The 26507-nt window shown below is 33.9% G+C and overlaps 3 protein-coding genes across 7 annotated transcripts; 1 reads left to right on the top strand and 2 right to left on the bottom strand.

Moving 5' to 3' along the window:
* The first annotated feature begins 2499 nt into the window (after positions 1 to 2499).
* LOC131607601 (protein MKS1-like) lies at positions 2500 to 3474 on the top strand. Its single transcript, XM_058879581.1, has one exon. The coding sequence runs from the start codon at positions 2656 to 2658 to the stop codon at positions 3289 to 3291; it is 636 nt and encodes a 211-aa protein (XP_058735564.1). The 5' UTR covers positions 2500 to 2655; the 3' UTR covers positions 3292 to 3474.
* Positions 3475 to 6612: 3138 nt separating this feature from the next.
* LOC131607600 (uridylate kinase PUMPKIN, chloroplastic-like) lies at positions 6613 to 10079 on the bottom strand. The gene is made up of 7 exons (XM_058879580.1): positions 9787 to 10079; positions 9496 to 9631; positions 8360 to 8413; positions 7937 to 8028; positions 7499 to 7725; positions 7112 to 7288; positions 6613 to 6998 (listed from the first exon to the last, which is right to left on the bottom strand). The coding sequence occupies exons 1-7, from the start codon at positions 9975 to 9977 to the stop codon at positions 6889 to 6891; spliced, it is 987 nt and encodes a 328-aa protein (XP_058735563.1). The 5' UTR covers positions 9978 to 10079; the 3' UTR covers positions 6613 to 6888.
* An 8166-nt stretch (positions 10080 to 18245) lies between these two features.
* On the bottom strand, positions 18246 to 23016 carry LOC131602842 (uncharacterized). 5 transcript variants are annotated; one of them, XM_058875053.1, is made up of 10 exons: positions 22705 to 23016; positions 21592 to 21814; positions 21264 to 21376; positions 20332 to 21178; positions 20160 to 20250; positions 19829 to 19986; positions 19664 to 19715; positions 19486 to 19565; positions 19304 to 19397; positions 18247 to 19031 (listed from the first exon to the last, which is right to left on the bottom strand). In XM_058875053.1, the coding sequence occupies exons 4-10, from the start codon at positions 21106 to 21108 to the stop codon at positions 18493 to 18495; spliced, it is 1791 nt and encodes a 596-aa protein (XP_058731036.1). In that variant the 5' UTR covers positions 21109 to 21178; positions 21264 to 21376; positions 21592 to 21814; positions 22705 to 23016; the 3' UTR covers positions 18247 to 18492. The 5 variants fall into 5 exon arrangements, with proteins under 5 accessions (XP_058731033.1, XP_058731034.1, XP_058731035.1 ...); XM_058875054.1 differs by having other exon boundaries at positions 21264 to 21316; XM_058875050.1 differs by having other exon boundaries at positions 18246 to 19031; positions 20332 to 21376.
* Positions 23017 to 26507: the final 3491 nt, after the last annotated feature.

The raw sequence follows: 26507 nt of genomic DNA, 5'->3' as shown, positions 1-26507 counted from the left end.
TTTTCTTAGACAACAAGTTTTGAACACTAATACTTGCAAAACCTATGATTCTTTAAGAACTGAAATTGAAGATTTACATGAAATGTTAACTAAGTTCACTAAGGATGAAGATAACATTAATATGATATTATCTAATCAAATAGCTTTATATTGTAAAGCAAGTCTAGATTATCAACCGAAAAATAACGCCAAATTTTTCATGAGTATATGTCTTGATGAAAAGAAAAATAATTTCACTATTTATAAATACAATGATTGTCATAAATTTGGGCACCTTAAGCCTTATTATTTCAGCAAAATGCATGATTTAAAATGATATAAAATATTCAACTTTAATGACTTGAAGCACGTTAAATCCACTAACACTAAAGATCCAAAAAATATCATGGTCACAAAGGTAAAAATGTTAATTTATTTTGCATGAATGTTTTGCAAGTTCAAGGGAAATTGTCAAATCAGAAGAAGTTATCGAAAGCATTTATTCCAAAATTTTGTGTCTACGGAGAGATATGGTTCCAATTTAGAAATCTTCATAAAGAATATCAGTAAAGAAGAAATAGATTTTAAAATTTCCTCTAGTATCAAACAATTTAGAGAAATACAAAAGAAAGAGAATTGAGTTGGGTTCCAGAAAGAATCAAGGGGAACTAGTCTCTAATGAGTATCCATTTGTTTGGTAAATGAAGTAAGCCATTTAGTAGAGGATAAACTCATAAAACTCTGGTTATTCTTCTAACAAGTTCTAAAATATATTTCTTTCATTATATTAATTTCTATACTAATCATTTTCTATCGAGAAAGTTTTGATACAAGTTATTATATGAGGTTAGATCTCTTCTTCAATCTTTGTCATATAAGGGTCAAAGATTTCATCTGCAGCAAAGCAGAAAAGATGTATCCTAGAATGGTTAAGATGTTCTATACAAATCTCAAATTCAATAAAGGGATAATCACATCAAAGGTTCAAAGAACTCAAATTTCTCTCTCACTATTGAGTAGTTTGGCAATCTTTGTAATTTGCATGTTATTAACAACTCTAGTAATTTACATGTTATTAACAACTCTAGTTCATTGACGCTCCATCAGGTGTTAGAAATTTCAACATTCTCTTCGCTTCTCAATCACTCATTTCTGATCCAAAGGCAAGTTACAGATTTCCTATTGATGCAAGGTACATAAAAGAATAGAGTCATTCTAAGGAAGTCAAGCCACGATGAATCGTTGAGGAACGATGTTGTGATCACTTGGATGTTGATCCAAAATATTGAAAATAATTCGGAAAATGGGGTGATTTAACATATGTTGGACTACAAAAGAATGACTATCACATGGTTACCATAAGGAGGCATTGATCACGAAAATTATGTTTCATGATGGAATCATCTTAGAAATAGAACGATCAGATTTAACTTGTTTGATGATTGGAAGAACTCTCTAAAAAAGATACAATTGAGAGATAACTATTGGGACCTTGGAATATGATCGAGTAAACATGGATGTTTTTTATCTTGAGATTCCTCACATTCCTCAACAAAAGCCTTGTTATCATCCATTCTTACAAGCACTTAGAATATAATAGGCTACAACAACACCTTAACTCTTCAATGAGATTCCTCAAATCTAGAAGAAGAAAAAACTCCTCTTAGACTACTTGTTGTTGATGATGATGACGACAACAATGAGTAATTGTCTTTGATTGAATTTTTTCCTATTTCTTTGCATGCTTTATATTTTTATCTTTAATCATTTTATCATAAACTTTTTTCTTTCTTTATGATACTCAGTTATGTTTGCTTATATGCGATATATGTGGTCTATTAATTATTTATTATTCTTATTTATTTTTCCGCCTTTATGATAATGTCAGAAGGATATTATACTCTTAAGATAAGTATTATTTTTAAGAGTATAATATGTTCTCTTTCTATTTTATCATCTCTCTGAAAAATATGTTAGAGAGAGAGAGAGAGATATGTAATGATATGCATTGTGCAAATTATATCATCAAATAACTTTGATGTCGAAAATCATCTCTTTCAAAATAGAAGAGAAATCGATATTATTTACATTTTAAATAGAGTTATCCGTAAATAAAATAAAATAAAAAAGGCAAAAAGTATTCAATTCACATGTTTAAGAATTTATGTGGTCTATGTATCAACACATATATTTTCACATGTGTAAATCAAACGTTTAACCAAATGGTTAAGAAAAACAAACATGTGTAAATCCTATAGGTGAATATACTTTCTTTAGTCATTTGCAAAAATATTGTACCAAAAAAACACATTTACAATCATTAAATTTTTAAAAAAGAATACATTCATTACACTCAATGATTTTGTCTTAATATTAGTATTAAATTAAATTAAAAAGCACGTTCAAAAAAATCCACATTATGTGATGCAAACTAAGGAGCTAACTCTCTTGTCAACCCAAAAACACTAACAAAAACATGTGTTTGACTAAACAACACTCTGTCTCTCTCTTGATCAATAAACTCCCATCTATATTTCCTAGAATCTTCTTCCCAAAATAAACAAATATAAATTATCTCTTATTTATTTTTATTTTTCAACTATTACTTCCCTTTTCAAACCACACACTTTTTTCTTTCCTCTTAATAACTCATTTTCTTAACCACAGTCAACCACCATGAACCTACCGGAATTCCTCTCCGGCGGAACCTCAACGCCGTCTCCAAAGAAAGAGCTCCAAATACAAGGCGCACGTCCGCCGCCTCTCAGAGTCAGCAAGGAATCTCACACAATCCGGAAACCCCCGCTTCCTCCGGCGGCTCACCACCACCCTCCGGCAGGAGCCTCACAGCACCGACAGCCTCTCATAATCTACTCCGTCTCTCCGAAAGTCCTCCATGTTACTGAAAGTGACTTCATGGATGTTGTCCAGCGTCTCACCGGACCTTCAACAGGCGATGAAGCTAGTCAACAATCCGGAGCGGTTTCACCGGCGGCGAGACTCGCTTCTATCGAAAGAACGAGTCCGACGGAGAGAGAAAGAGTTCAAAACGTTGACGATGACTTGACGTGGTTGTTAGAAGGAGTTGAAATGGGACAGTTCCCTGGGATATTATCGCCGGCACCGGCGACTTTACCGCCGATATCGCAGGGGTTTTTTTCGCCTATGAATGAACCTCAAACGACGCCGTTTTGGCATGATATGAGTCCGTTTTGGTATGGAAGTAACTTTGTGGGGAGTCCATCGGGGTTGCTTTCCGCCGCCGTGGTATCGCCGTTGCCGTCGCCAGATCTGTTTAGTATTTTTGACTAATTTTTAATTTTTTTTTAAGAAATGTTTTTTTGACTTTTTATTGATGATTTTGATTATGAAGGTTGAAAATTCAACATTCATTCACTGACTTTTTGTGCCATATCAACCATAAGTTTTGTTTTGGTCTTGTGTATATTGGTGTAATGGGAAATAATATCAAACAAATGTCCAAGCTTTGGTCCACTATTCTGTCTTAGAATTGGTTGTAATTATATTTGCATCAACCACTTGAGATTCTTGCTACTTGTTTATAAGGATTTGGATTTGTCTTTATTTTATTTTTTTTTTAATTTAAATGCAGCTTCTTCCCCTTTTCCTTATCTTCAATCTTCACCTAAATATCCTTCATATCATCAATGATCCAGTGAAAATTTGTCAATTGCTCCATTATAGATTTGTTCTCTATCATTTATAATGAGTAAAGTTATTGTTTCACACACAATATGTGAGCCAAAGATAGTCATATACAATGATTCAAGGTTTTTCCACATCAAAGTCAGAGTTTTCTCCATAGTGACTTCCCTTACGACTTTATCCTCGAGACACAAGATAATGGAACTTCTGGTTTTATATGTCTCAATTTTTTTCTACTTCTAGTAGGCAGGTGTGTAGGCATTGATTCCTCACCCTTCTCAATTCCCTTAGATACCTCTAAAGCTTGCCCAAATTTCAAGAACACGGTCATAGAAATTTCTACCCATGTTTCTCTAAGTTTCTCCTAGGATTATCACCTCCTCCCTCTATTTTTCATACTATATCTTTAAGATTGTCAAAACAAGAATGATGGAGATACATACTTATAACTACATAAACCAAACAAGTTCATAACAAACCAAAAACGCATCTCATTAACAAAATAATCAACGAGTCAAAAAACAATGAAGTCTAATACACGCAAACTGAGATAATCAGACCCGAGCTCCGACAGACAGAACCACCTGCTGGACTCAGTGCCACAGTCGCGCCGACGCTGGTCGTCCAAATTGATTTTTGGTTTTTGTAATCTCAAACTATGTTTCATTTCTCTTAATCACTGAAGATTGTAAGACATACTTAAACAATTATTCTATTAGATAAGCGTATAAAGGACAAATGTCATGTATTCATAACCTTTTTAAGCTTTTATGGTCCAAATTGTAACATAAAGTGATCCCATCAAAAGTTTCTTATTTAGCATGAAGACCATTTCACAATAGAATAGCTACACAAGATAATTCGTTTAGTAGAGGTATTATTGGTCAATGATTTATTCATTATATCGAAGAGTATGAAAATATAGTTGGTGTCTTATCTATTTTTTGAGTGTTCAATTTTTTCAAGTATTTGGTATGCTATTTGTCGGTGACTTAAGATCTCTACGGTACCGCACAATGAAAGTTTATTAGACCAGTTCGAAGGATTGAATGTTGGTGGTAGGGATTTCTCAAAACGGGTTGGAGTTATTAGGTACGCGTGGTGTATTTGGAAAGCAAGAAATGAAAAACTATTCCTAAACAAAGGTATGTATTGAAAAATTGATAGATGATGTGTATTTAGATGATGTCTTGGTGTCATTGATAACATATTGTTATAGTTTCTGGTGTTTAAGCAGGTGAGTATGCATTGCAGTAGAATTTTGAAACTCTTGTCAGGAGTGCAACTTTAGATTTGCAATTTATTTAGAGTATATTTTATGGCCAAAACATTGTTGCTGTGAAGGTATACTTAAGAATTAAATTGTCAGTTTAGATGGAATCGTTGCATTTTGGTTTAGAACTGCTAGAAAATTTGATATGTGTTACGCAATCGGAGTTGGATAGGGGCAATTTTATGTAATATTTTGATGTCAATTTGTTTATGCTAGATGCTTTCAAAGTACTTATGTGTCATAGAAAGGTGTAATTTGTTTAAAAGAATTGATTTTGAAATATAAATTCTGAATAAAAGTAAATTGAAGATAAAATAATGCGTGTTATAGAAAAGTGTAATTTGTTTAAATGAATTGATTTTGTAATATAAATTATAAATAAAAGTAAATTGAAGATAAAATAATGCGTGTCATAGAAAAGTGTAATTTGTTTAAATGAATTGATTTTGTAATATAAATTATGAATAAAAGTAAATTGAAGATAAAATAATGTGTTTGATTGTATTTATTTAAGAATGAATTGAATAATAAATCAAAAAAAAACTTAATTGCAATTTTAGTCCCCCTATTATCTATTTTTTTGGGTTTTTGGTCCCCCTATTTTAAAATCCGGAATTTTAGTCCCTATGTTTTAGTTTTTTGAGGATTTTGATCCCCTGCAAAATTCAAAGACAATTTTAAATGAAATAACCCTCACATTGATAATGTGTCAGTGTCAGTTCAGCATTGAAATGTTCAAAAAAACTAATTTTATTTAAGATTTATGTTGAGCATGTCATCAATGTGAGTTCCATTTCATTAAAAATTGTCTTCGGATTTGCAAGGGGACCAAAATCCTTAAAAAACTAAAATAAATGGACTAAAATTCCGGATTTTAAAATAGAGGGACCAAAACTTTAAAAAATGGATAATAGAGGGACCAAAATTGCAATTAAGCCAAAAGAAAAAAAAAAGAATGAATTGAATAAGAAATTTCATCGCAAAAATCATGTATTACCTTATATTCATGTAAAACACGTTTGGACTATCTCCTAGATGCGAATCCGGTGAGGCTGTAAAACACGTTTGGACTACCTCCTAGAAGCGAATCAAGTGAGGTGACAACTGTATAGCTTAACTTGAGAAGGTGATTGGATTGATTAAGGGATTCGATCTGCACGATAGAAGTATGCGTGAACTCAATAATGAATATGTCTTTCTTATCCCTCAGGTGGGAACCCTTATTTATACCTCTGAAATAATGAACTGTAGCTTTTATGAAGTGACTCTTGAAAATCCTCAGAAATGGCAATTACCTCCGTCCTCCTTTAAAAAGCATAACGCTCTGGCAATTATCGCCGTCCTCCTTTAAAAGACATAACGCTCTGCAACGATCTCAGCACTCCTTCGTATCCTTAACCGTCACAGCCGACTACGATAGCCAGACACCAAGGTGATGATTGGATACTCTCTCCAACTTGGGAAGATGTTCCGAGTAGGGGAGATCCTCCGACCTACTCGATTGTATACTGCAAACCGATTTCTTTACCAGTGCTACTGCCACTTATTACATAGTCCAAGCTCCAACGTCGGCTAAGTATCAACAAATTTTAGGTTTTAAAATCAATTCTTAAGATTTTTCTTTAAGAAAATGACTGTATCGATCTTTGGAAGGAGTTATATGCAATAAATGAAACGCATTGCATCGAAAAAACAGAAGGACCGGAATTGATTGCTACTGGAGGCTGGAGCAAAGTTGAGAAGTAAAAATGTCTATATGGCAATATAAAATTAGGCCAAACCACGTGGATGGCAAATAAAAGTAATATACCTATATTATATTTACAGATTCTCAAAACAGTGTCCTTAGAGTACATCAAAGCCACCAACTGCAAAATAATGCACCTTGCCTTTTTGGCATCCTGAGCTGGAAGATTGCATCAGAAAACCACGAGAAAGAATCACTTGTAATAATTGGTCTTCATATGTTATCACGTTCTTGATACGGTAGAATTCCACGTTGCTCCAATCAAAGTTCCAACTCTCTCCCCTCTAATGGCTTTCTCTATGTTCCCTGGTTTGTTTAGATTGAAGACAACAACTGTTCCACAAGGCAAAGACAGGGACAATTCATCAAGACAATAGTACCAATCTTCGTTAGTTTCATTAAAGAAAAAATAAAAGCTCATAAAAATGTTTGTCTGCTTGACTTACCAGGAATATTATTTTCCTGACATAACGTTACGGCGGTAAGGTCCATCACCGACAGATCTTTCGTTATTACATCCTGATAGGTTAATGTGTCAAGAAGACGCGCTTGAGGGTTATGCCTTGGGTCATCATCAAATACTCCATCAACATTTGTAGCTTTGAGTACAACCTCTGCATTAACTGAATAGATGATTGAACAATAGTAAGTAAATAGCAGTAAATTTCCTTTTGTAATGCAGAATTAATTTATAAATTTAGCACAAATATATAAAATAATGGAAAGGATTTGCCATTTATATACATCCTTTATGAAGATGCAAGAATGAAAACAATATTAACTAAGCCATCAACACTAACAGACAGAATCTTGGCAACAAAATACTAACTTACTTTCTGCACATCTAAGTGCTGCAGCAGTGTCTGTGGTAAAGAATGGATTTCCAGTTCCAGCAGCAAAAATGACAACCCTTCCTTTTTCCAAATGCCGGACAGCCCTTCTGCGTATGTATGGTTCTGCAACCTCAGACATGCGAAATGCAGTCTGCACCCTAGTTGGAATGCCAATACTCTCCATTGTTGCTTGAAGAAATATAGCATTCATAACAGTAGCCAACATCCTAGAAGATAAATCAAACAGTCACTAAAAACCAGAACACTAATTATATCTTATGTCTTATTATACAGTTTTGGCTATACAAGGTATTTTGACAAGAACAGTGAATAGAGTGCACTAAATAAAATTAAGACAAGGACTCTGCATTCATGCAAAAAGTTTTGACAGAAGATCAAAGGTAATCTTTGTTAAGAGGGATGAAGGGAATCAATCACCCAATATAATCAGCAGATGAGCGGTCAAGACCACTACTTCCAGCCCAGGAGGCGCCACGGAAGATGTTACCTCCACCAACTACTAGTGCAACCTGAAACATCGGCCTAATAATTTCAAACCGAGTTCTGATAACCAGTAAAAAACATTGAATAATTTCAAGTCAAATGGCCTATAACATGTTAGGGCAATAAAATTCCCTCAATAATAATGCTGATTACAAAATTAAGAAATTGGTACAGGCAGAAGTTCCCCTAAAGATTATATTGCAAAGCACATCAACAATAACAATTCCCCAAAACTACTACAAATCAATCATTCAATTAACCAAGGGATCTCAAACAATTTGAGAGTGCAGTCGGATAACTACAAAAAATTAAACTGAAGGGAATTAGTTGTAAAAGAACACACTATCGTATAGTCACCTCGATCCCAAGGCGGGTTACAGCTGCTACTTCCCTTGCAATAGCCATAGTTATCTGCATCCAACCCACAAAAAAACAAAGTCTGAGAAACTGAGAACAGCATCATATAGCAAAATAAATTGTTTCATTTGTTTATTAGGAACTGATAAACAGAGAACAGCAACATATAGCAAAAAAAAATTGTTTCATGTGTTTATTAGGAACTGATTATCGCCACTTCTACTTTCATTTATCTTAATTTCTAATAAGTAATAACAATTGAAACAAATACCAACAACAACAACAACCAAGCCTAATCCCACTAAGTGAAGTTGGCTTCATGAATCTACTTCCGTCATAAAATTCTTTCCAGGACTATGTATCTATCTAAATTGACTGTCAAAAAATATATAAAATCAATTGTCTAGTCATAAATACTAGATATCTTTTTTATTAGTATGTGCCAAAACTTAAGAGAAAATAGAACAAATACTATCAATGTAAAATTGTTGCATATATTGTCAATGTAAAATTGTTTTTACAGGGACAACCAATCACAACTCGACACCATGACAAAGAATTAAACTACCAGTTCTATTCAAGAACTGTCAAACATGATATGGCAAATTAAAGAATTTTGATGGGATGTTATGCATAACATATCCATTAATCTAAAAAACTAAGCGTGTGTTTGGGTCTGCCGTGAAAAGAAATTGATTTTGAGTGAATTGATTCAGTAAAATTGATTATGGTTTAAAGTGGGTTGAAGGTAAAGTGATTGATGTTTGGATAAATTCTTGCAAAAATGAATTGAACTGTAAATTTCAGTGTAAAAATCATGTTTAGACTCAAAAGCTACAAATATTATCTTCAAGTAGAATCAATTCTAGAAAGCAGTATCAATTCTACTCAACTCGGAGCAACCAAACATGTCAAAATCAATTATACACATCCATAATCAATTATAAGAGAAACCAAACATACTTTAATGCTGAAAGTAGTATTATAATTTATAATCAGAAGATAAAATACAACCAAATGAGTCATTTCCGGTATTTGACTGACAAGCATAATATTTAATTTCCGCTGAGTAGATTCAATACACAACACAAGAGTGTAATAAAAATACAACTAAGTATAAATAACGGGTTGCAGACCTTAGGGTCAATATTCTGAGCCTGATCTCCAGCAAGTGCTTCTCCACTAACTTTGAGCAAAACCCTTCGCCACCTGGGCTTGTTAGATTCACCCATTGACAGTTGAAACGGAGACATGGATGGAATTTCAGAGTTCCTAGCAGCAAGCAATAAAAATAACAGATTACAAATATTTTCAACACACCACGTAATTTCATTTTCATACAAACATTTCTACAAACACCTAGTCGTCGTGACCGAAATTCATGGTTACAAATATATTCATGAAGAGAAAGGGATTGTATGAGAAACCTGGAATTGAAGGCATCAGGGGAAGAACCGTTTCCGGAATAAGAAGAGCGAATAGCGAGGTTGATATGGGAAGATGGATTAGTAGCGAGTGTTGAAGTGCGAGAAGGGGAGTGAAGCTTTGAAGGGTGAAGAGATGAAGATGAAGAAAGGGAAATAGAAGATAAGGAGAAGAGAGGAGTGGAAACTGCCATTATTGTTGGTGCCGCCAAACCCTCTTTCTCTCCACTCTACGCTTTCAATTCTAGTTGCCGCTAAAGATAATTTGTATTTTCTTGTTTTTTTATTCTTTTCCCCTTTCGTTCTAATTTCCAAATATCTGGCCTACGGTAGTTTTCTTTATGCATGGCCAATCTCAAAGAAGGATAAAATAAAAGAGTTGAGTTAAGGTAGTTAAGAACTAACATAAAATTTTGTCAAATTTTTATGGCATTAAAATAATGTGAATTGTTAGATTATTTTTTTGTATACAACGCGTTGTATAGCTCAAGTATAGTGTCAAAAGAACAAGGATGTAAACCATCAAATTCAAATTGAGTGGCTAAAATTGAGGAAATTCTCAGGGGTTTTATGTGACGCAAAGGTACCGCTTAAGTTGAAGAATTTTTGTTATCAAACTGCGATAATACCGGCGATATTGTACGGGACATAATGTTAGACAGTTAAGAATCAACACGAGAATAAAATTAATGTAGTAAAGATGAAGATGTTGCGTTGGATGTGTGGTAATATTAGACAAGATAGGATTAGAAATAAAATATTAGAGAGTGTTGGGGTTTGCACTATCCTTCATCATAGTGGGTCAATAGTAGCCATCCTTGAGCAATTTGTGAGCAAGTGCTCACCCCGCCAACGTGACTACCTCATGTTCCGTGGTGGACCTATGTGAGGACCAAAGTGATTTTGTTTTCCCCTAGACATGCATTTCTCATCTTATAAAGCTTCTCAAATATCATGGTATACTTTGATACACGTTTTCGAATCTTTTCGCTTACATCTCGTCTGGTGGAAGTTTGTTTGAAAGAATAAAATATTATGGGTGTCATCTAACTAGTGGTCTAGGCGACCTCAAGAGTAATGGTTTCCTCCGTCTCAATAGTGGGAGTGACGAGAGTTTCTTGAATTACAGTCTGGTTATGTCCTGCTCTTTTTGTGTTGGCAAGCTTGGAGAAAAGGCCAACCATATATTTTTGTTCCATGGCCACATATGTTATCTCAAAAGCTTTAAAACATTTAGATCATTCGTATACCTTTTTTAGATATTTGATCAGTTGGGGCCCCTTCGTCTGATATTCCCTAATGACCTCATTCACCACCAAAGTTTGAGTCATTTTTGGCTTTTAGGCTTGAAGCACCCATCTCGCACTCGTTTCTCTATTCGAATTTCTCATTCTTCTTCAAATTGAAAAAAATTAAATGTCATGTCATCCTAGTTAACATAAATCCTAGGAACTTGCTCGACTGCATGCCAAAAGAGCATTTGGCGGGGTTTAAGCGCGTGTCATACCTCCTGAATGTTTTCAGGTTTGTAGCGTGACTTCCCCTTCTAACGCCTTCACAATCATATCATCAATGTAGGCTTATAGATTATGCCCTATTTGTATTGAGAGTACAACATTCATTATCCCTTGGTAGGCGGCGCCTCCGTTCTTCAGTCCAAAAGGCATGACATTGTAATAGTTGTTGTCATGGTTGGACATGAAAGTCCTCTTGTGTTCATCCATATAATCCATCTTTATCTGATTGTAGCCTCAGTAGGCGTCCATGAACTGAGGATTTTGTAACCCTAAGACCTATCAATCATTTGATTAATATTCAGGAGCGAATATGGATCCTTTGGGTCGATTGCGTTTAATCCTGTGAATTCGACGCACATGCACCATTTATTTGATAACTTCCTGACCAAAACCAAGTTGGCCAGCTAGGATGGATACTTAACCTTGGTTATGAAGCCAACACTTCTCAATTTATGAACTTCTTCATCAATGGTTGCCCGCTTCTCCCCACCCACCTTGCACTTCCTTTGAGATAATGGCTTGTAACAAACCAACAAGTGCATGTCTAGAATCACATAATTAAGTTGTTAAACATAGTATGAAACATAATACAATAATAAAATGTTACATTAATACAGAAGTCATGCATCCATTACAAGGTATGCCAAAACATTACAAATGTAATGAAATCGGATATCATAATAAAGTACAACAGAAATACATCAAAATATGCTAGAGTAAGGTCTTCAAGTAAGTATCCTCAACTCTTCTTTCCTTTACCTTTAGAAACTAATGAATCACCTGTAATTATTATAATAAAAAGGGAGTGAGAAACAATTATCTAAGTGGAATTCTCATATCTTAGGATTCCTCTCGGCTATAAGGTGTTCTAAAAAGTATCTACAACTCTAGTAAACTAATCCTTATGGAATTTCAATAATCTGTGGGTACTAGGGAACAAGCTCCGTAACATGGGAGAATGTTATAAAGATTACCGCCTATTACGGCCAATGTATATTATCTGTAACAACTGAGGCTTATGGTTACATTTACGGGCAAATGAGTAATCAGCCATTCTTTACGTCCATTATACCCAAATTATTTCAACATCAAGTCTCTTTCCAATTTCTATAGTTCCTCACATTATCTTATTATTCACATAACGCACTCTCAATTAATTGGCATATTAATTGAGTTATTCCTTCTTTGATACTTTTAACATTATCGATGCATCTTTACGGCTCCAAATTAGAAGCAAGATACTTTCCTTAAACACAACCCTTCCCGTTGGAACTTAGTCACAAATCTAATTACGATTCCGCTTGGTTGGATTTAGAACATGGTGCACAGTTGCTAATTACGACTCTCTCAATTAGAATTTAGAATGTATAACTAATTACGACTTCGCGCGGTCGGATTAAATTTGATAAGTATTATACGCCAAATATTTCTTCTTAGACTTTATGTCAGCATACCAATCGATCAAAGGGTAAAAACCACTTCAAAATCGATTTTTTTTGCCAAAAACTAAGTCAGGTGAAAGGTAGGGTGACAGTCAGGCCGTCCCGACCGTGATGGTTGTTGTTATACCCCAATTTTAGACCCTAAGATTATCCATTCATTTGCACTCTAATCATTGATCAAGATCACAATCTTAAGGGTTGTTCTTTTGATGTTGTACTCACCTTATCTTTAGGAGGGACCATCAAGCACCTATGTTTTATCTTGTATGTATATCACATTAACCAAAATACAAAAATATGTCTTTATCTTCAATGTTTTTTTATGCAAGGTAGGTGTTGAAGCAAGTGCATCTACACCTCTCCTAAATTAGGGTTCTGAAGGTAATATTCAATTGACTGAGCATTCATGGAAGCTAAATGGATTGAATTCAAAAGGGGACTTCTTATCATCAAGTTTCATGTTCCAAGCATCTCCCCACTTCAATTGGGCAAGCTCATCTCAAAGATGTTATGTTTGGATTCATCAAGGAACTTCATATGTTCATGTGTTTATTTCCATGCCTTCTTCAACAAGTTTCATCAAGCTATGAACCTCACAATCAAGTGTGCTTCAAGAGAATATCATTTTAAGGTCTTATCTACCTCCTCGTGTTTTATCATGCAAGAAAAATCCAAAGGATTCCAAGTTGATTCAAGATGGACCTAGTTGGACAAGTTTTTGGTTCTATGGTTAGATGGGCATAACCTTCTCAATTTTCAACATTTGTGAGTGCTTCTTTTTCAAAAACACTCTCCTTGACATAATTAAAAATTTCTCTTCAAAATTCAAGAAGGAATTTTGTGAATAAATTCATCAAAAGTTAGAAGACATTACAAGTCTCTTTTGAAAGTTAAGGAATTGTGTACCAACTTCAAAGGATCATAACTTGCTCCATTTTTATCATATTGAGTCCATTCTTTTTGTATAATAATCTTGGGTGAGTCTACTTTGATCCATATTTGAATTTCAAGAGAAAAATATAAGTGGAAGATCATGTTTAAAGAAGAAACATTATAGGTCATGTTGGTGTGCCTAGGGTTTCAAGGCATAACTTGTGTGCAAGACTGTCCCAAGGTCAAATGATTAAAAAATCACTTTCTCTTGCATAACTTTTGTACTTAAGCTTATTTTCCCATTCTCTACAGCTTTCATGTTGGAACTTTTGGCAAATTCAAGCTCTAAGGTGGACTTTTGGCATATACATCAAGGTGTTTGATGAAATGACCTCGAGGGAATGCCTTGTTTTTGTCCAAGTTGCCAAGCCCATATCTTTTGATTCATAGCACCTTTGAGGATGATTCTTTTTGCAGTGTGTTCACCATAATAAAGAGATCATTTGGCTTAAATAAATTCAATAAATGCACGAGCCAATTGAGAGAGGCCTTGATTCAAAGTTATGTATTCAAAGAGGTCCAAAACTTAGAATTTTTTCTAAGTATAGAAGCAGCTTTTTCTACTAATTTTGAAGACTTGTAATTTTTTGCTTAGATCTCCAAATGCAACATTTCCAGCATATTGTGATCTTTTTAACCTCAGCTTTCCAAAGATACTAAGATTGCATTATAAAGTTTCCTATACAAGATGCCCCATGAATTTGAAGTCGGTACCTTGAAGCGGAAGAAAGCTCGTAATCAGTTTTACAAATCTTTAAATTACTTGAAATTAATCCAATGTGGCACGCGTTTTTGCTCTTAAACATGTTTAGCAACCTTCAAGAAGATGTTTAGTGCTTTGAAACTCAAGTTTTGGCTGCGTTTTGAGTGAATTCCAAGTCACACTTCTCATGCCTTCGACCTTCACATGAATTCAAGGAACTTTTGATCATTTCACACGCTTAAGCATTCCATGAGCTCAGCTATAAATAGAGGGTCATTCTCCTCTCATTCTCCAAGCTTTTGATAGCCAAATCACCCCTATTCATATCCCACACGAACTCTGAATTTGAATTTTTGTTCTCTTCATTCCTCAACTTAATTGACAAAAACCTCCATTCAGTTAGCTTCATTGAACTTCTCTGAAGCTAAACAAACTCTTAGAAGCAAGAATCGTTCACTGAATCAAAGGATTGAAGTTCATTCTCAGAAGCTTTTGGTTGAACTTCATTCAGGTAGAAATCTCCACCAAATCAACTCAAGTCTTTGCTAAAACCTGCCTGGCATACTTCCTGCGGAAAGAGCTGGATTGGAGTGTATAATGCTCGCCGTCAAAACCTTTCTGGCATACTTCCTGTGGAAAGAACTGGATTTTATCCACCGGCAAACCCTCCTGCAAGAGTGTTGGTGGCGGTATCTAAGTTTTGTTTAGCCATCCTCAAGGAGAATATGGTGGAAAGTGTGGCCCAAATTAATTTTATCGGGTACCACGATGGACGCCAATTGTACTTGGTGAAAAAGTACAATAATGGAAATCTTGTATTTGAAGGGTTGTATGTGATGTTTAGGATTGTTGATGGTAGTTAAAGCTACCTCACACAGAGTGACAAGAAGCTTTGTATTTGTGGTTTCTAGGTGAATAATCCTCCCCCTTTTCAATCCTATAGTTGAAGTAATTATTGAGATCTCATTTGAAATTCTGGAACTTTACAAGACAGATGTCGAATACAATGTCACAGCACCAGGATGTCAAACACAATGTTAAGTGCGATGTTAAGACATCGAACAATCAGATAGAACAATAAACCATTTAAAGAAAGATGTAGAAAGTAAAAAACACAGTTCAGTTGTTAACCAAGTTCATTGCAACGTCGTCTACATCTGGGGGCATCCAAGCCATGAAAAAAATCCACTATAATATTATTAGTTTGAAGTTCTCAACAACCTCTGGTTTTACAAACTTTGCACCTAATCACTACCCGTGATATTTCTATCTAAGAACTCCTAGATATGAGACCCCCTCTCACTTCCCCTCAATCAAACAACAATGATAATAACAACAATGACAATAAACAGAAGACACACTTCCAATTAAACAAAATTCACTCTTGCTTAAAAGCTTGTGAGTGATTCACAAATTAGAATTTAAATTCAGTCAAATTCAAGCATCAACATGATGCAAGAATGACTCACAAAAAACAATAAACAGACGAAACCCTAAAGTATATTCTTGCACAGGCAGCTTCGTAAATCCTTTAGGTTTAAAGTTTTTCTTTTTATAGCCATAGAAGCGCATGGGCTTTGATATTAAATCGGGCCAAATCAAATCATTTGCAAATCAAATCATATCAAATTAAATCTTCTGGTGCAGAAACTAATGTTCTCATTAATGTTTTGACATCCAATCTTGAGAACCAAATCTTCAGATATTTATTGCTTGAAACAAATCTTTAGTGAATCAAATCTCCAAATGCACAACTTGGTCCATACGAAACATCAAACAAATTTTCTGAAGCACAAGAAACAAATTTTCTAAAAAAAGAAACAATACAGGCTACGATGTCGTACAAATATGTCACAACATCTTGTCCAATATCTTGCTGAACTAATTGTTTTAACAAAATGCAGCCGACAAACCAACATCATGGGTCAGTGTCCTTGGACCCATGGAGTGGTTATTGTATTCTTCTCTCAAAAGCGTGTGACGTGGAATCCGTCAGTGCATAAGGACTCATCATTCCTCGTGTTTTATAAATGGGTGAGGGACGGTCTGACCCAAGTCCAATTGAGGTGAGTGTTGCGATCATTGGGCGGCTAGAAACCCAATTTTAGACGCAATGTGGTGTTAACTTTATACTCGTCCGTTACTACAGCTATGAGCTAGGCACCTCCGTAACTACGACTATCAATATCACCTTTTCTTTTTTTAGCCGACGTGATTCTGACTTCTATATTTTTTTGTTGATTTTTTTTAATGAGCTATATAGTTTTTTTTTTTTTAATTGTTATAAGTTAGTTAAAAAATTTTAATTAGTCATGATCCTTTTATCATGTTTTCATTGATTCAATACGCAATAGTTCAATCATCTCTAATTTTATTTTTCTATTTTCTTTGCCTCAAACATGTTTCTTACCTGTTGATGGAGTCGTTTTCATCTAATTTTACTTTTCATTTAAACTAATGTCTTCTCACATAGCTAAACTGAGCAATATAATATTAGGAATTAGAAGTATTAAATAAAGTATACTATAATTTGAATAATTATATTCATCTCTCTTTCCTACATGTCTCTCTTTTTTTTTTTTTTTTATATATGGGTTAGAAAACCTATATTACATGTCTCTCTTCAAAACTGGATCATCTACAACAAATTTTCTATTTATCCCTATATAGAGGTGTCAATTTAAGGGGCCAATAAATTTAGGCCCTAGTCCCTATAATAAAAGGGTTTAAAATAATTTTAAAAAAGTAAGCCCTCAAATACATAGGATCCAATGTTAGAAGGCTCTAAAATTTGAAAAAGGGCTATAAGGCCCCAAATAAAATTAAAAACTTAATTTTAAAAAATAAAATAAAATAAAAAAATCAAAAAACTAAATAACTTTTAAATAAAAAATTTTAAAAATATGTTTAAAATTTTCAAAAAAACACACAATTTGTTAAATTAGGTTTTTTTTTTAAATTAACAAAAAATAAATTAAAAATTCTGTTAAAAAATTCTAGTGATACATATGCTTGAAGGTACTGCTGATGTGCAGGTTCCACCGTACCCTTCTCCTGTTAGTATTCAATATTCTCTAATTTAATAACTTGGTAAGCAAGGTTGCAGCAGGTGCTAAATGCTAACATTGTTGTGTTGTTTTAATTGATTTGGATTTGGATTTATGTCTATGTATCATGCTATGGTTTTATTTTATGTTTCTTCAAAATTAGTTTTTCTTTGATATGAATAAAGATTACACAATTGTTTTGTTTTGTTTTGGATAAAGTTTGCTTGAGTACAGTAATCAAATTTTATGTACAAAAATGCATGAGTATGATAGATTTCGAGCGTGTATGATCACAAGAGTGTTTATGGTCTAATTATGTGAGATTATAAATGAATCTCCAACTCTTGGGCTGGAATATTTATAATATTAATAGGTGGCTTCACGGTGCAGGCAAAGATTTGCTGAACGGAAAAAGATAGAGTGTGCTACAGGAAATGAAGTTTCTATGAGTTTTTGAAATAAAATAAGACCCCTTCAATGGGGCCAAAAAAAGATGCATTATGCAAAGGGCCTAAAATTTTAGGGCCCAATATAAATCTTAATAATTGGAGGCTCAATATAATAGGGCTTTAATGGGATCAATTAGTTAGGTCTTTTAATTATAGGGCTTGTTTGACAGCCTCTATCCCTATACAACATTTTATTTATCTTTATATCTCTCCTCTTAAACTCACTTTTCTTTGTTGGAGAAGTGTCTTATTCAACTGAGACCTATGTCATAACAGTAATTTAGCCATGCTGTAACAAAACATAAATAAAGTGCTCAATTAAGTGATATTAAAAACTCCTTACATAAACTAATAAAATCACATATGTAATCAAAACTTCAATAGCACTTTTCATTATGTACCATATTGAATTAATGGCATGCCTAAAGTGTCAATATACAAATCCTAGAACATGTCAAGAACATGACATCCAACATGCATTTCACAATGATTTTACTTGTAAGCAGAGAATACCACATGTTTCAAATCCACCTTCCCAATTTCTAAGCAAATTCTTATACTTAGAATTTATGGCCAAAATCTCTCCTCAAAAATGGAAAAAATCAACATGGCATTGTCCTAGAGCCTAACAGGCAAACTAAAGTTGTGGAATGTCTTGATAGTTCCATCACTGCCAGCTGCCACTATAGTGAGTCCCCATGTTTCTGATTTATTCTTGCCATGGCTACTATCTTTTTTATATAACTTCCGATGATCATATCCGTCTTCTGCAAGAGGTAAATCCCATGTTGGAAGTTTCTCCTCGGGCCATGTCATAGAACCTCGGCATGTACCATCTATGAAGAACCAATTACCGAGAGAAAAACGGTCTGTATCTCTAACCTCGGAACCAAACTCTTGCTTGCCTTTTGTTTCTGAAATGGGACGCGACATGTTATTTCTGTCTTCTGCTTTCATGCCACACCAAGGTATTGCAACTGTTACACCCTTGAAGGAAAAATATTCACAAGAATGCTGGGATTTCTTTTTTCTTGAAGAAGCACTTTCAAAGTCATTGAAGTTCCAAATATAAACACGCGAGTCTTCTCCAACCGAAATTATATGTTTCCCACTTGATGTAAATGAACCAGACATCTGACTTCCTGACCACGGAAGGCCTGATGGAAGTAGTAAAATTAACAGACTTAAGAGTTTTTCATGCAAACCAGACATATTAAGCATATGCATAATGGAAAGAGATACTATTTAAAATTTACCGATGTGTCAGTGCATATTACACATTCTGTCAAAGATCAGATGTTGTGTCATACAATGCACTTAAAATGCTTAAACACAGTTCTTAACAAGGTTTTAATTTGTGGTCCATGATTGTTCCCGCAACATTAAGGTTTTTGATCAGGACTGTAGTGACCGTTAAGTGCTGTGGTACCTTTGTATTTCTGAACAATCTCAGTTCTATCAAATATGCGAATTTTGGAATCTTCTGACGTGATCATAATTCTCTGACAGTTTCTTTGGAAGAACTGCAAACAAGCATTGGTGTGAACAACAATACATGAAGTACAAAGTAAACTAAAGTGTTTTAGTAGCAAAAAATTTCTAGATTCTAACCTGAATGCCGGTAATCCTGTTGCCTGATGCTTTCTTCTTTCCACAGATATCTATCTGAGCCTCAAGCTTGAAATATTTTCCTAAATCATTAGAAATCTGATTAAGGAACTAATTTATCTTCCCTTAAGAGTGCTCAATTGCTCATGAATGTAACAATCGGTGATCCACATGCATATACCTGAAGCAGCATAAAATCGGCAAGTACCTGTGACAGAACCAACTACAAATCCCTACACATATAAAACGTATTCATCAATCTCATGGCCACAAGTTTCCCTTGCAGAAATAAAATAGGCATTTAGACGCAGAAAATTGTGAAAATAATCAAGTTTGCATAGCATACTTTCCCGTCTTGTTGGTAACTTATAGCACTTATGACATCTCGTATATCTGCCCAATCAATAACTCGCTCTTCGCATATCCCCCATATTCGAACTTTACCATCTATTGATCCACTGATGAAGTAATTTTCATCAACAGGGTTGAATTGAATGCATGTCACTGTATCCAATTAAAGAAAAGACACAATTACGATCATGTTCAAGGTCTGAGCCCATCGTAATGTTTCAAAATTCTAAAATATGAACAAATGCATTTCGTCTAAAGTTTATAGCTAATAACTAAACATGGTTGTGGAAAATACAGATCAAAGTGTGTGACTCTATGATGCTTACCGAAGTCTTTGTGGGCGAAAACATGTAGACATTGATCACAACCAATTTTCCAAGCGCGGACAGTTTTATCCATAGAAGACGAGAGAAGAATCTGCAACATATAATTTTGATTAGATTTGCAAGCATAACGAACATAACACATTGCAACTTTGGTTCTGCAAGTTAAACTCACATCAGAATTAGACCAAGCCAAATCCAAAATATCACTGGAATGACCAAACAATTCGTGCAGTGGTGATTCCTCTATTTGAAAAATATCATTTGGAAGGAAAATAAAGGGCCGGCTTTTGTCACGTGACATAACGCGCCATATGCGCACGACACCGTCTTCACCCCCACTAGCTAAATACTCACCATTAGGACTGAATTTCATAGTCCATACCAATCCTTTGTGAGCTTTAATCTCTTGTCCAATGTATACCTCACTGAACTCAAGCCACCTCTTTTTATTCCGTCTTACCTTTATCCTACTTGTCTTATTCATTCCTCTACTAAATTTTGATCTAACTTTTCCTTCGTCGCCTCTTCCGACATTTACAAAGCGCTTCCACCAGTTATTCCTACTAGTTTTACTCTTATCAAAATCCCGAAATTCCTCTTGTGCTTCATCTTCTCTTTCTCTGTGCTCAGGAGCTGTAGAAGTTGCATCCACCTTCTCATTCATTTCCCATTGAGAACTTGCATCCACCTCATCCTCGCGACGCCCTTTAAGTCCTTCCAACAAGACTTCTGCCTCAGAAGTTGCATTCCATCCCGAGAAAACCGTCTTCTCAGATACTTTATCAGAAGGGAAAACACATGCATTTGAGACTGCTCCACTGCACCTCATGATCCTCTCATTAAACCTCATAATTTTTTCTTGAGACAAAATCTTGGACGAACTATAAGCTAAATCCATACCCTGCAAAAAAAGTTCCCTTCTTTCTTTCACACTAACAGGCTCATTCATCCAAATTTCATCGTAACGCCTTTCGAAACCAAACTCTTCTTCGGCTAAAACAGAATCTTGACCTGACAAACTATCCAATGAGTCATAGAATACATCAATATCTCCATCATCATCATCAGAGCTCAGCATATCTTACACTTAGAGTAGAGACAAACCTTCCACACGAAAACCCCACTTTCTAACTTTTAACCAATCTTCAATTCAACACCTTGAAAATGTGAATTCCATATCAAAAAGCCGAATATCCCTCTCACCAATTATGCAAAATCTAGTATAATATTAAAAGCTACTAGTTAAAACCATGGACTTAGCATGAAAAAGGAGTCAACTAACAACCAATACAATAGTTTATTTGCATGATCAAACCTCACAACACTGAAAGAATACTAATTAACTCCACCAACCCCAATACATTATCCACTATTATTATAGAATAATCATAAAAATCAAAATCAAAAGCAAATACAAACAATAAACTAATACCAGGCTTTTCAACTCAAAATTGGAGACTATATAAGTCACAGTCAAGTCAAACAAAGTCAAAATTCAAAGCAAAGCTCTTCAACAAGTGTTAGAGAAACCAAACCAGCTTGAACTTTGAAAAGCTTGTGAAGGCTCAAGATCTGGATTTTGAGATTGAACAAGGTTAAGGCTTTTGATTGCAAAGCTCAACCGTTTCCTTTTCTAGAGAGAAACTTTCACAATTCTGAATCAAGAGAAAAAAAGTTGAATCATTAGAAAGTAATGATAACATAAATAAGATAGTACTAGACACTAGTATAGTACTAGTATCAATTAATTAATTTCTAAATACTAGTAATATCAATGTCAATCATGATTAGTAGAAAAAACTCTAAATTTGAAGCTAGCTAGTGCTGTTTTGTAGGAATAAAAAGGGCAAGAAATAAAAGCAGCATTAATTGATAATTTACCAGTTACTCACTCTACTACTTCTTCTACTACTACTAGTTAGGAAGAAGTAATGTTGTTTTGATGAGAAGCATTGATTACTAATGCAACAGTATAGTAGACACAACATAACTAGAGCTAAAGTTGAGATATGAATGTATGTATATTCAATAGGTTAAGGTAAATGAAAGCGATAAGTCTTTACTCTATGGTCTGTTAGGTGGTCATAGGTGCCCACCTTGGACCCTCTTAGCCCTTCCCTTATTACACCTAACCTACATTCCATTACTTCTTACTACTCTCTCCAATCCATTTTTCATTTTTTCAAATTCAAATTCCGTCCATTTAAAGTCAGAGTAAAACTCTATATGAACTGACTCAACACAGAGCAGAGTCTCAGATACCAAGTCTTGACCAACAGACTAATTCTTGAGGTTAATGAATCACGATTATTGATTTAAGATCGGACGGTTGATCGATATAAGTGATTTCTTGGGATTTGTGATAGTCATTTTTTGTAGTTAGGTTTTCATTGCTCTAGCATTGCCTTTAGTCTAGCATCTACCTTAATAAATAAATAAAATTTCATATATGGCTAAAGTGATGGTTAATGTAATGTGCATAAAGTAATGAATGAATAAATAAATAAAACATTATGGTTATGATATAGGGTTATAGCATGCATACCTTGAGAAGGAAAGGTTGCTATATTGAATCAGAAGGAGCTATCAAAGGAAGGAAAGTCAATACCCAATTTCACTCAGAGTATATATATTTTTTACACAAAGATGAAAATAAAAAGGAAAGTCTATTTGTTCTTTATTTGGGGTTTGAAAAATAAAAAAGAGGGTGTAGTTTGAAATGAGTTATTATAGAGAAACAAGAAACTGAGATGAATTGAAACGACACGGTGCAGTGTGGAGAATGTGGATGGGAGGGGTGTGGCGGGGACCGGTGAAGTGTACGGAAAGAGAAATGGGGGGTGCATGAGCATGACATGTGTTTTGTTTGAAGAGAAAAAAATATATGGAAATAATGATAAAATAGATCATAGTGTGTAGCATTATTAAGACTTGTTAATGTCCATCGTATAATCCAAAATTTTCTACTGTTGCGTTTTTAATTTGCATCACCTTCGTTTCCAATTTTTTTTTGTTACGTTTTGTATGTAATTTGGAGATTACATTGGTGATTATGTTATTATTGCATTAAAAGTGGCATTGGCTCATTGTCTGTTGAGATTCTTTTAATTTAAATGAAACGTTGGATTATTCATGTTGAGGTCCGTCCCAAACAATTTAAAAATCCTGTTCTATTTTAAAATTAAACTTTTAGTAGATGATAACATAACAAATTAAAAAAAGAAAATATCTCCTTTGAATTGTTAATAAATTAGATATATAGAGAAAAAATATATAGAAATATTGTGTTCAAATTTAACTTTCGATTAGTTTTTCACATTTCTCTCATCTTGCGGTCATCAAATTTTAGTTTTTTTGGCATTTCTCTATATAATAAATTAATTATATATAGAAAAAAAATAACCACATACTATTATATAATATTTTATCATAAAAATATTAATAATAAATTAATTAATCATACAATAAATTTTTAGTTATTTAATTGCAATATTTGTTAAAGTGACATTATTTAAAACAAAATTAGAAGAAATTGAAAGAAAATAAAATTTAAAAGATCTTGTAGGCCGGACAGGATTAAAACAAAATCTAGAGTACTTGAGTGTTTGAGTAGCTCAAAACGAGATCTTGACCATTGGTGGCAAGGTTGTTCCTTTTGGTGCTATCCAATGTCGATCGTGCGACAACTGTGTAAGGGGTTGAAGGGTAATTTTCCCCTTTTTTGCCACTCTTGAGGTTTGTGGATTCTTTCTTTGCTTTTATTCCATTGTTACTAGTCTCTACAAACACTTTTTGTTGATCGTCGTTTTAATATCTTTGTGGCGTCTTTCTAGTGGCTTTATTCACGTAATATCAAAATCACTACTTTCGAGGTAACGACTAAAGTCTTTTTTCTATTATGTATTTGTGCATCCTCTTGATAGGGTTTCTCGGGAAGATGGTGTTGAACATGTGACTCTATACACACGAGGGGAAGGGTGAACTGTGGAGCTTTGAAAAACTTTGGTTGAAGACAAAATCATTTAGAAAATTAGAGTTGGAAAACATTTTAAAACAAACGAATGATTAAGAATAGGATATCTATAAGATCTATTTTGAATAAGACTCCTTATAAATTATGGAAGAACAGAAAACCCAACATTTCAAATTTTCATCCTTTTGAATGTGATTATTTTATTCTGAACACTAAAGACAATCTGAACAAGTTTGATTCTAAGGCAAAAAAATATTTAAGGTTAGGATACTTTGAATGCTCAAAAGGCTATATAGTATATAACACTGAAGAGCGAATTGTTGAGTAGTTATTTCATGTTAGATTTGATGACAAACTTGACCCTAGAAAGTCAAAGCTAGTTGAAAAGTTTGCAGTTCTGGAGATTACCTATTCAGGTTCTGAAGGTAAACAAGTTGTTGCTAGAGAATCTGAGACTAAAGACTCTGAAGTTGTTCAACCAGAAGTTGTTAGAGCTCGAACTCCTTTGAGAAAGCACATAAACAAAGATCTTCACATTCTGAAGAATTGATTATGGGTGACAAAATTGAACTAGTCAGAACTAGATCCTCATTCAAACCTTCTGAAAAGACATTTTTAGGTTTAATGTCTCTCATTGAACCTACATCTGTTGATGAAGCACTTCTGGACACTTAGTGGATTATGGAGATGCAAGAAGAACTAAATCAATTCTCTAGATATAATGTTTGGAATCTTGTGCCTAAACCCAAAGGAACTTATGTCATAGGGAATAAATGGGTCTTTAGAAAAAAATTGAGTGAGAAAGGAGAAGTGGCAAGAAATAAGGTCAGACCACTGGCACAAGGTTATAGTTAGCAAGAAGGTATTGGCTATAGTAAAACCTTTGCACCAGTTGCCAAGTTAGAGTCTATTAGTCTCTTAATTTTTGTTGATGTTAATTATGACATCATCTTATATCATACGGAAGTTAATAATGTATTTGTGAATGGTTATATAACTGAAGAAGTGTATGTACATCAACCTTTTGGTTTTAAAAATCATAAAAATCAAGATTTTGTTTTCAAACTAAAGAAATTTTTTTATGGTGTGAAACAAGCTCCTAGGGCATGGTATGAAAGACTAAGCAATTTTCTTTTAGAAAATAATTTTACTAGAGGAAAAGTTGACACTACTTTGTTCAATAAAACATTCAAAAATAACATTTTAGTGGCTCAAATATATGTAGGTGATATTATATTTGGTTTTGCTAATACTACCTTGTGCAAGGAGTTTGCTAAGTCTATGCAGGTTGAGTTTGAGATGAGTCTAATAGGATTGAGATGAGTTTGAAATAAGTCAACTTTCAACCATTAGACTTGCCTAACCCTATCTATTAACACTACAACAAATAACGCTTTTCATGATGAAGCTTTCACGTCATCTAGAAAAAACCGGAGTTTTATTCTAAGGCGCGACACACACATATATATATATATATATATATATATATATATATATATATATATATATATATATATATATATATATATATATATATATATAACACAACTTATTGCCTCGGTTATTTTAAAAACTGAGTTGATATACCATTAAGGACATGCTTCGAATCTCAGCTAAGGCACTTTATGTTTTTATTTGTTAATAACTCTAGAATAAATGATTTAACCCTTCGGTTTCTTTGATAACACGAGGGATAAAATAATCAAATTTTACTATAAAACTCTCGGTGAACATATTTCACCATAATGCTATCTTATTTGTAGCCGCCCTATCGTCGAATGCATCATTTTTTTAGGATGGATTGCAAAACTGAAAAAAAAAGTTCTTCTACCTTGAACAAAATATTTTTTTAGCTTTTGCAATCCATATCAAACAATGGTGTTGATGTTGATGAAGGTTTTGAAAAACTATGATTTATTCCTTAAAGTCTTTACTGATGGATTGCAAGTGCTAAAAAAATATTTTTCAATTTTTGGAACAAACACCTGATTAGAAGTTAGATGCATTCAAAGTATGAAAATTGTATATGCTAGTGAAAGTAGTGATAATGATAGCATCAACAATCAATCTTGGTGAAGGCAGGTCTAACATTCAAGTTCAGATCTCTAGCATCTTGTATGAGACCTGAATATGTTGTATTTTTAATATTTTGGGTAAACAATCTTAATATTTTGTGAAGCTTTGTTGCATACAATGTATTTTTGATATTTTGGGTAAACATTGTAATCCTTAAAAAAAACCTAACCCTTCTTTTTTTTTAAACTGAGGGGTTACAGTAAAATTGTTATTTTTTACAAAAATGGTTACATTGTTTATCCAGAATAATAAAAATGTATTGTATGCAACAACTATTGAATGAGACTTGCTCATGTGGT

This window comes from Vicia villosa, linkage group LG5 (genome assembly GCF_029867415.1).
Source record: "Vicia villosa cultivar HV-30 ecotype Madison, WI linkage group LG5, Vvil1.0, whole genome shotgun sequence".
In the NCBI taxonomy this organism is placed as follows: domain Eukaryota; kingdom Viridiplantae; phylum Streptophyta; class Magnoliopsida; order Fabales; family Fabaceae; genus Vicia; species Vicia villosa.
Note: the sequence above shows the minus strand (reverse complement) of the source record. Positions and strands in the feature narration are given on the sequence as shown.

What these genes read in the sequence shown, in the direction of transcription:
- LOC131607600 (XM_058879580.1), bottom strand. Translation starts at nt 9,977, where the DNA reads ATGGCAGTTTCCACTCCTCTCTTCTCCTTATCTTCTATTTCCCTTTCT. An exon ending in TCATCTGCTGATTATATTGG is followed by an intron (nt 7,726 to 7,936) that starts GTGATTGATTCC and finishes TTTATCTTCTAG; the next exon opens with GATGTTGGCTACTGTTATGA. An exon ending in AGCACTTAGATGTGCAGAAA is followed by an intron (nt 7,289 to 7,498) that starts GTAAGTTAGTAT and finishes TCATCTATTCAG; the next exon opens with TTAATGCAGAGGTTGTACTC.
- LOC131607601 (XM_058879581.1), top strand. Translation starts at nt 2,656, where the DNA reads ATGAACCTACCGGAATTCCTCTCCGGCGGAACCTCAACGCCGTCTCCA.
- LOC131602842 (XM_058875050.1), bottom strand. Translation starts at nt 21,237, where the DNA reads ATGCTGAGCTCTGATGATGATGATGGAGATATTGATGTATTCTATGAC. An exon ending in CCGATTTTATGCTGCTTCAG is followed by an intron (nt 19,566 to 19,663) that starts GTATATGCATGT and finishes CTAATGATTTAG; the next exon opens with GAAAATATTTCAAGCTTGAG. An exon ending in ACAGGATTACCGGCATTCAG is followed by an intron (nt 19,398 to 19,485) that starts GTTAGAATCTAG and finishes GCTTGTTTGCAG; the next exon opens with TTCTTCCAAAGAAACTGTCA.